Source organism: Haliaeetus leucocephalus, unplaced genomic scaffold (assembly GCF_000737465.1).
Source record: "Haliaeetus leucocephalus isolate CR32 unplaced genomic scaffold, Haliaeetus_leucocephalus-4.0 Scaffold206, whole genome shotgun sequence".
NCBI lineage: Eukaryota > Metazoa > Chordata > Aves > Accipitriformes > Accipitridae > Haliaeetus > Haliaeetus leucocephalus.
Window position 1 is genome coordinate 7,524,286 of NW_010972642.1, and position 9,452 is coordinate 7,533,737.

General features: G+C 42.1%; 1 protein-coding gene across 1 annotated transcript in view; it reads right to left on the reverse strand.

Annotated features, from left to right (window-relative positions):
• Positions 1 to 1,405: 1,405 nt before the first annotated feature.
• The window catches only part of DENND5B (DENN/MADD domain containing 5B), a 79,371-nt gene continuing 71,324 nt past the window's right edge, over positions 1,406 to 9,452 (reverse strand). The window contains exons 16-22 of the mRNA XM_010566347.1: positions 9,251 to 9,396; positions 7,393 to 7,511; positions 6,019 to 6,206; positions 4,283 to 4,365; positions 4,003 to 4,129; positions 3,020 to 3,194; positions 1,406 to 2,160 (exon numbers count right to left, since the gene is read on the reverse strand). Coding sequence (XP_010564649.1) covers positions 1,977 to 2,160; positions 3,020 to 3,194; positions 4,003 to 4,129; positions 4,283 to 4,365; positions 6,019 to 6,206; positions 7,393 to 7,511; positions 9,251 to 9,396 — 1,022 coding nt within the window. The 3' untranslated portion in view covers positions 1,406 to 1,976. The remainder of the gene's footprint in view (positions 2,161 to 3,019; positions 3,195 to 4,002; positions 4,130 to 4,282; positions 4,366 to 6,018; positions 6,207 to 7,392; positions 7,512 to 9,250; positions 9,397 to 9,452) is intronic.

The window sequence follows — 9,452 nt, forward strand, 5'->3', positions numbered from 1 at the left end:
ATCAGTTTAAGGAAGTACAAGCCCAGGAGGAAAGAACGGTTATTAAAAGCTGGAACCCTCATTAAAGTCAATGACTCCCTGACAGTGTTATTTTACTTCTTAAACCCAAAAATCTTCTATAACATAAAACTCTTCCTTCTAATGCAACAAAGTCACATGAAGAGTTTTCTTCTGGCTGGGAATATGGAATATGACATGAAACTCTGACACTAAAGTGAGTGCTGGTATAAGAACTGGACAGCAGAGGAACCACAGGAAAGTAGAGAAGCTTGACAAAAGGCAGGTGAGAAAGCAAACCCTAATTTTCATCCTCTTTCCTTTTCCTTAGCTCTCATCCCTCTCTCCACCACATGCACACTATACTAGACCTGCTACTGCCCACCATTCCCAAGTCCCTCCTAATGCCACTTGAGAGCACAGTGCAAGGCAATACACTTACAGTACCAGTTAGGGGCCTTTCCCAAGCCACAGCTGACAGTGAGACATCCACAGAAATCCACTGACAACATGGCCAAGATCATAGGGAATAAACAAGTGAAAACAAACACCTATATTTAAACTAACCTCCAAAAACTAAAACCATATGAAGCTAATTATGCCCTCAGATCCTTCCAACTCCCATCCACAAGAACGGAAAATACACTCCGTATTTGCTGCATGGTATCCACAAGATGATTTTAAGGTAATCTCTTGTTAAATTTTTAGCGTACAGGATTTTAGTTGCTCCCAGTTCCTCTTCAAGAGCTGTACCTATATACACACGCTGTATTACTAACACATTAACTGGAAAGAGTGTAGGAGAGGAGCCTCAAAATACCAAAGTAGATTCTTTTTTTTTTTCTCCTTTTGCTTAATTCCTTTTTTGCTTTGTGTAGCTGGATAATTAAAAAAAAAAAAAAAAGTAATCAGAGATCCTGTACTTCCCAGGAGTACTCATTCTGCGGGATAAAGGAAGACTCATAACCTGTCAGCATTTCAAAACCAGCTGATACAGTTCAGTAGCACAGCAACATCGGTGTTTGTGGCTCTACAGCAACGATTCTTCTCAAGTATAGCAAGAATTTGGTATGAACCAAATTCCTCAACATGGAGAAAAATAAAAGTCATCCACAACACAAACTGGCTGAGGGTAAGGGGGAATCATCAGAACATCTAGACAGGCAAGGGACACACTGAGTCAAGTAAGCCATCGTTCCCCATCTCAGGCTGCAGCAGCACCACTTAAACAGGTCTCATACTCTCAGGCTCCAGGGCTGACAGCAGTCCTCCTCTCCAGTGTTTAAGCATTTCAACACTTGTCTCCTCTTTTGGAGATCAAAAGAAGTGACACAAAAGACCTTACAGAAAAAAAATGACAACTCACAACTTCCGTGCATGGAAAGGGTTGAGTCTTCAAACAAAAACTAAGAGAGACCATGTACAGTAGGGTAAAACAGCATATGCTTACAACATTTCCAAGAGTGAGACAATCACAATGGCTACATAAGGATATTTGCTGTATTCATTTGCAATACCTGAAAAAAGCCCTGCTGAGTTTGCGCTGTATTTACACATTGATTGGCTTCTTCCTTGCAAGCAAGTAGCGGCATCCCTTCCCACCTCGGTCCTTCCCTCCCCCCAGTCCTTCCCCTGGGTTTAAGCTACTCATAGTCAGAACAAGAACATTCAGTCTAAGAAAAATTTCTTAGAGTAATATAATTTCTTAAAGAAGATAGCATATTTACACACATCTAACACATGAAAATACTCTATTTTATACTAAATTTTTGTTTCAGATAAACTACAATACTGCATCTTAGCTTTCTGCAGCTTTAGAGGACAGTCCCCATCGGGCACAAACTGGGCTTCCCACTCCCACTTCAACCAGCAGCTTTGCCTTACAGTGGTGCACTACCATCGCGTTCAAGTCCTGACAGGTCTCCAGTTGTGGTTTGCTTGCTTGGGAAAGGAATAATGAAGTTCTCAGCAAAGCCATGCTAAACATCCACTCCTTTAACGAGCGATCCTTCTAGGACGATGTTGAAATCTTGCAATGTCTGTAGGACTCGGATAAGGGAGTTGACAGTCATGCGGTCCCGTAGGAGAGCATTCTCCTCATACATCCTTGTAATGGGCGGGCACTCTGCCAGCAATGGGATCCACTGAGAGAGCAAGTGGTCCCTGCAAAGGGTATGAAAGGAATTATTTTAGCACCAAGCACAACAGATCTCAAACTGAAATTCTTCTCCAAGAACACAACCGAAAACGTGCAGTCTCTTTTCGCAGGTGATGCATGTTGTTTGCAAATAGAAGTTTCCTGTGTAATCACAACCCTTGATTTTGTTAGTAAAATGCAGGTAACTGAACATACTGTAGGAAGGAAGATGGAGAGGTATCAGCAGAATTGGACAACTGACTTTGGAAGAATTCAGCAACATTTTCAGATCAGGAACAAGGAAAGTACAAGTCAGGAAAAAACAACAGACTGTCTTCCAACTGTTTGTTCATGTACCCAGACAGACAAGTCAAAAATGGTACTTAGTTCTAGACATACCAACTTTCACCCTCCAAAATACAACTAAGCCCCCCCCTCCAAGTACAAGACAGAAAGCATCCTATTAGGAAAGAAAGATTAATCTAGAACAGTTTTGTCAAAATTATAACAGACATCCCATTTTCATAGGCAAAGTGATTCAAAGAGGGTTTAGAAATGCATCAGCTTTTGCAAAGGAACTCTGCATTCCCAAAGCCAGCACTTCATCAAAAATACAATTTTAAGACAGATTTTGTACATATGACTGTCAAGCTAACACTTATAAAAGAGCTCAAAACATTTTTTTGCAGTTTAGATGCTAGCCATGTATCATTACTGCTTCTTTGCTCCAATTTTTCATGTAGCATTTAAAGCTGCCTAGAATAGGTACTGGATAATAGATAGGTATGGGATGTCTTAAAATGGAAAACTAAAGGCAATAATGGTGTAAAGATATTCTTCTAGTCTAATGCAAGAAGACACATCTAACAAAGAGCAGTTAGGTACCTTGTCCCCAGGCAAACCAGAATTTGGAATTTGCCATCCTTTCCAATGTTTCTTGGAGCTGTATTGATGGCATTCACATAATGACAGAAGGTTTTGCATGAAGATCTCTGAAGCAAAAGGGCCTCCTCATTGTCTCCAATCTGGTCACTGGTTTCAAAATAAGCAACAGCTTTCTCTGTGGTAGGGAGAAAATCAGAACGCAGTGAGCAGAAGTACTTCATTGTGACACAGAATTACACAAGGGAATCCTTAAAAAAAACAACCTGCTGAGAGCTATTGCACAGTTTATATATGGATTCCTCACTCTGAAGACCACAGGTAGGTGGTGATCTCCACCTTTGCTACACAGCAGTGGTCAGCAGACTGGCTGATGTCTAATACAGTTGGGTAACATCAAGGAGCCTCACCAGAGTACCTGCTAATGGTTTCATTGTAAGTGATACCATCAGCTTTGATTTTTCACCTTTTCTGAGTAAGCACTTATCCTCAGGCTAAGTATCTCAACTTGTGAGCACGTTTTAAAGGAGTAAGTACTTCTTAAATTACCACAACACAGGCCTACAGGTGAGCATCACCAGTAGACCAGTGCAGTGATTAGGAGAATTCTCATAAGCAACTAGCAATGTAAACCTTTCACTCCCTGCCCTTTCCCAGTTCTGCCCTTAACATGGATTGCTACTCAACCCCAACCTCCAGCCTACCTTCTTTCTGGGTAGAAAAGCAGCTGTTTGAACATTCATCTATGAATAAATGACTAGAATTTGAAGTGCTTTTAAATTTTTGCACAGATTCACACTCCTCCCTTATATAGAGTTTAGTATTTGTCATCTTCCATCTTGTTTCTCATCGACTTTAAGCAACCTGGAGCAGGTGCTAGGCAGGAACAAATGGCACCCTAGCTGACGAGAATCCAAGATCTGTGCATGAGTAGTCATTTTGCCCTAATCTTGCTTCTTCTGCCTCCAAATCACACACCATCTTACCTATGAAATCCCAGATGAAGACATTCTTATGAAAAATGCGAGCCGATTTGAATCCATGGTGGAAGACCTGCTCCAGTGCTGCAACCAGACCGTTTTCTCCACACAACAGAATGGTAAGGCTCCCTCTCTGTGGGAAAGGGAGAGTCTGTAAGTACAGCTTGCCTCGTTTGTACGCCAGAAGCTTCAAATCTAAAGGTTAACAGTCTCTACTGATACTTCAGTTCCATTTGTTTTTACATGCATTGTAGATACCAGACAGGTAATGAAAAGTAGGAAGTACCTCTTTCTCTGGCTTGTGAAAGTGTTTCACAATATTGTTCACGGCTTCCCCGATTCCCTCCTGGATCTGTCCTGCATTAGGCTCTGTGAAAGCATGGAGAGCATACTAGCTGAAGATACCAACTTCAAAACATTCATCAAATTCTCATGATGACATAGCTTGAACTGCAGGAATTATTCTATATCTTTAACAGAGTTCAGGCAATCATTTATTTGGGTAAACTTGAGCCTTAATTACAAGCAACTGATGAGCAACCCTGGAATAGTCAAATAAATCACCCTACTTAAAAATGCACAACCCAAGGATCTGGCTTGACAAGTACTTTATTTGAGTTAATCGCGTCTTGCTCATCACATAGAGTACAGCAACCCTCACACGAAGAGGCATGGGCCGAAAGGTTGTAGCCCAGTCATTTGACTCACTTCTACATGACAGAGGCCAGAAAACCCAGCACTCATTAATTCCTGACTTGAACCCACAATGTTTTGTTGAGTCAGAACAAGTATCTATTTTAGGCACACATCTAGTCATTGTACCAGTATGAGGGGCCACAGGCAGAGAATATAACTTATTCTTGGAACCATTAGTAAGGAATCTTCTGTGTTAAAATGTATGCCATGTTTCTGCTCTGAATCTGTTTATCTGCCTCTGCTACTGAATCATGCTATGCCTCCACCTGCTACCATTTCATCTTCTTATGCAGGTACCTGCAGAAAATTATCTAGTCCCTCATCCGCTTTCCGATTAAAACAGATGAACTTTAAAAATTTCATTTTAAGCAGATGTTCCAGACTTCAATCACTTTCATAATTTTCTATGAGTCCTTTCTAGTTTTTCAGACGTATGTAGGTTGCTATTAGCTTCTGCTACAGTTGTTATTTTGGAAGCACAGAGTAATTCAGTATCGTATTAGTACATGATGACCTCCACACTCTTTGGCAGGTCTAACACAGAGCCTCATGTAGCTCACAAGACAAATGAATTATTGGGCCTTAGCATTCTCAGACCTAAGGAAACATTCTGGTGCCCACTCCTCCAGGTAATATGGATTCACACATGTGAAGAGCTACAGTGGTCCCGTGGTGGTTTTTAACTGCTGCATTACTCCTGGAGGCTAATCTTTCCTTGCTTGACATTTCAGCAGTCATGTCTTCTAATTTTACAGGAGCTGGACAGATTTATGAACAGGATCTATGCTGTACTCATCCATATGCTTTAGCGGAGAATGCCTCATGTGACCCTTACAGTCCCATGCCCCCTTGTAGCCAGGTGCAGTTACTCATAAAAGCTAATTTTAGGGATGTGAAGTTGATGTCCCCTAGGGTCCCTCTGAAGGTGTGCTCCTCCAGAAGGCAGTTCGCAGCATCTACATCAGGCTCTGAACTGCCCTTCAGAGAGGACTGTCTTCCCACTGATTGCAAAGTGAGCTGGGAAGCTGAGCAGCATCAGCTACTGCAAATTCTGCTGCCTCCTCCTCCCTCATATCACATCTCCATGCTCCAAGGAAAGAGATTATTATCTCTCAACTGTCAAATGGGGACATTGAAAGAGGCAATGCGTACAGTCACAGAGCAAGCTGCAGACACACAAACCAGGCAGGAAAAACTCATCAGCTCGCAGCTGTTCCTCTGCGCCAGGCCTTGCTTGGGTAGGAGCTCTCCTGTTCACAGGAGCTTTATTTCACAGCAGTTGCTGCCCCCTTCTCTAGGGCCCTGGGGAGAAAGGAAAGGACTTACTGGTGTTCTTCCCTGTGAGGGAAGTGATGCTCAGTCGTCGAGCTGTGGTAGGAGATTTCTGCTGGGGTGGGGTACGACACTGCTTTCCCAGCTCTTCGTCAGGCGTGGAGGACACCAGCTCTCCAATGAGTATTCGCTCCAAACTGCCATCGTCAACACCCTTTCCCAGCCATCGCCCGCAGGGAAACCTGCCATGCAGCCAGCACAAGCACAGGTCAGCCACACAGGTAGTGCAGCTTGATCTCAAAGTTAGAGGGACAGCTAGCACCCATAAACACTGCTAACAGGCAGGGAATACTCTGTAGCCAGAAAATTTTCACAAACCACAACTCAGCAGGCAGCATCCCCTGCACCACAACTGATAGGACCAAACCGGAAAACTACATTCACCTCCATCCTTAGGAAAAGGGAAATATGCAAAGCTTGCATGAAAGCACGGGACAACAAAAAGTATTATACATATATTTCATGGGCCACATCTTGATTTCTGCCAGCTTATTTTTCACTTGCAACCACCACTAATATTCAGTCTTTACAAATATTGTGATTAACAATTAAATCCCCACACAGAGTTCCCACCCAACTGAAGCTGTGACATCTCCTCATACTCAAAGCTCACCTCACATTTTATTGCTGTGCTTTTTGACCCCATCCACAGTCCTAATGAAATCCATGGACATGCCCATACCCCCGGTGCTTGTACTCCATTTCCTCCTATTTCCACCATACACTGTGGCCAACCCTGAGCTCTGGAGCTCACCTCTCTGAATTACAGTTTTCCAAGTCAACATTTAAAAAAAAATGAAGTCTGCTCAGCCTTATGTTTTGTAAAACCAATGATAGGTTAGGAGATAATTTTGACATGAGGTAGGTACTCAATAGAAGATTAAGAAATCATCAGAACCTTTTATTTTCTTGTAATCCAAGTTTCTGTACATTTTTTATGGTACTTAGACATCTGAATATTTTTTAAAAGAAAAAGAAACCAAAGATTTGCCCTGAACTATCATTCCAGCTCTTGGGGGTTTAAAGAGTTCATTTGTGCACATTTTTACCACACTACTTTAAGTCAAGAGATTTAATTATTAGACACAAACATATGAATCACTTCAAAAGTATCCATACTGTCTGTCCTGTCTCAGAGATGCAAAGAAAATCCTACATTCAAGTCTCATTTAATATTTATCACATTATCTGACTTCAACTAGCGCTTCTGAAATGAGAGAACTGGGGATGGGGGAAACCAACCCAAGCCTATCAGGTACCCAAATCAGCCCACAGTGCTCCATCAACTGAGGAGAAGATGAATGCCGCCTTGCTTTCTCTAGATTTAACAAGAATTTCAGACAAAGAAAATTAAAACTTGTTGCTTACTTGTACGTGTGTCCTGTTATTTCATTTCTGACCATGACACAATCAACCAGCCACTTGGCTAGTAGCCCTGAGTTGTCATGACCAATCTGAACGGTCGTCAGCTTCCCTAAATTCTGGCACTGAAATGAATAACAGTTTTTACTTAATTGAAAAAAAACAATAGACAACCCCCCCCCCCGCACACATATGGTCTCAAATGTATGTTTTTATTCATTTTCATTTGATTTATACAGCAAGTATTTTCAACCAAACATGTTTTGAAAAACAGAATAATTATTTTAAGACAGGAGAAAATAAAGACCTTGAAATAAAACTATTAAAAGCTTGTGAAGAGATTACATTCTTTGTTGTGAGCATTCGCTCTGAATATTTCTGAGAAGTATTAATTACAAATTTCTGAGCTAAGGTGATAAAAAGGTGTGCTTTTGTAGAAGAAATAGATCTTCAGTACAAACAGCTTTTCAAAAACGCATTTTGAGCACACTGACCTCCAGTTGACTTACTCTACACTATGAAACAGTCCCTAGATCCTTTATTGTTTTCAAAGATCGACTTTCTTATTGTTGGGCAAGACAAAAATCACTAACATGAGACTCTTAACACCACAAAGAGACAGAACAAGGAAAACAAGGGACTGTGAATTCCAGTGCAATATGTTAATTGTAGGTGGGGCTGGCAGCAACATCTATTAACGTCACCTAAACACTTCCCTTGCAAGACCTTGGTTTTCATTGCTTCTAATACTGCCAAACAAGCAGCTTGGGCTGACATTTTCCATAGTGGGTGGCTACCCAAGTTGATATTTTAGAAAAGATTCAGCCAAAGGAATAATCCAGAACAGTGTTAGTATGGTCCTTAGAAATGTCTAAATATGTTCTTTTGCTCGTTAGAAGCCTGGAGATCTTTTCTACAAAATACTACTATCTGAATGAGGCAGCCATTGTATCATGGAAATATCCTCTCTACCTCTGTCAAAATCTACCTGTATTTGGCAAGAGTTTTCGGGTTTTGGTTGTTTGGTTTTTTTTACTATTGCTGTTGAAGATCAGTGTGCATACGCTCAATGGATGCAACTTCAATTTTAGTAGCAGGTTTTCCTACAAAATCACTCCTTACTGGATATGGTACAGCCTGGAGCTACAGCAGCCTGATAGGGCTTTCCCTGTAATTCCTGCTACCAGCTGCTTCGGGGTGGCAGGAAGCCAACCAGTAATTGATGGGTGGGAAAGCAGAGGGCAAAGCCAGGTAGTCAAACACAAAGAGAAAACCACAGCAAGCACGGAGAAGAGAGCCCGATGGGGATGGTGGCTTTAGGGTTTCCTGGGAGTAGCACCCAAAGGTAGGAAGTTGAAGGGCTCAGGGGTCAGACTGGCTGGTTGGAAGGAAAGCAGCAATGCCAGACAAGGAGCTGGAGTGGGAAGAGAAGAAATTTGGGACTGGCCAGAGGTTGAAAGGGACCTGGGTGGTGGTAAGTGGGAAGACAGATTGAAAGAAGGGAAAAGAAACTTGGAAGGGAAATGAGGAGTCAGAAATGAGCCCTGAAAGGGAAGGTCAGGCAAGGAGACTTGGAAGGGAATGAGACATGGAAATAGACTGGCTAGGTGAGAAGAGGAGCCCTGGGCTGCTAAGCAGTGAAGCCTGTGATGAAAAGCGGTATGTGCTCACAGGAAACTTTCATCTAGCACAGGAGCGGCAGGCAGCACTCTTTTCCTGCGCATATCTGAATGTACAGCAACCTTGAAAACCTGGACAGAATCTGAAATGCTGTGGTCTTAAGACAATAAACCTTCACCCAATTTGTGTTAGTTTGGAACCACGCTTCAAACTGAAAAGCAAAACGTAAAGAGCGTGTACTCACCTCAAATGTCATTTCTAGGTGGTTTTTAGGAATCTGCATTACGCCTGTATCCCCTAGTTCTCCCGATACACAAATCCAGGGGTTTGATGTGGTTATCGCATTGCTCAGTTTTTTGATGGGAATTATCACCGACCTGTAAGGGATCACTAAGAACAGACAAGGAACACTAAGTTAGCCTTGACTTCTCCCCCGCCCCCCCCCC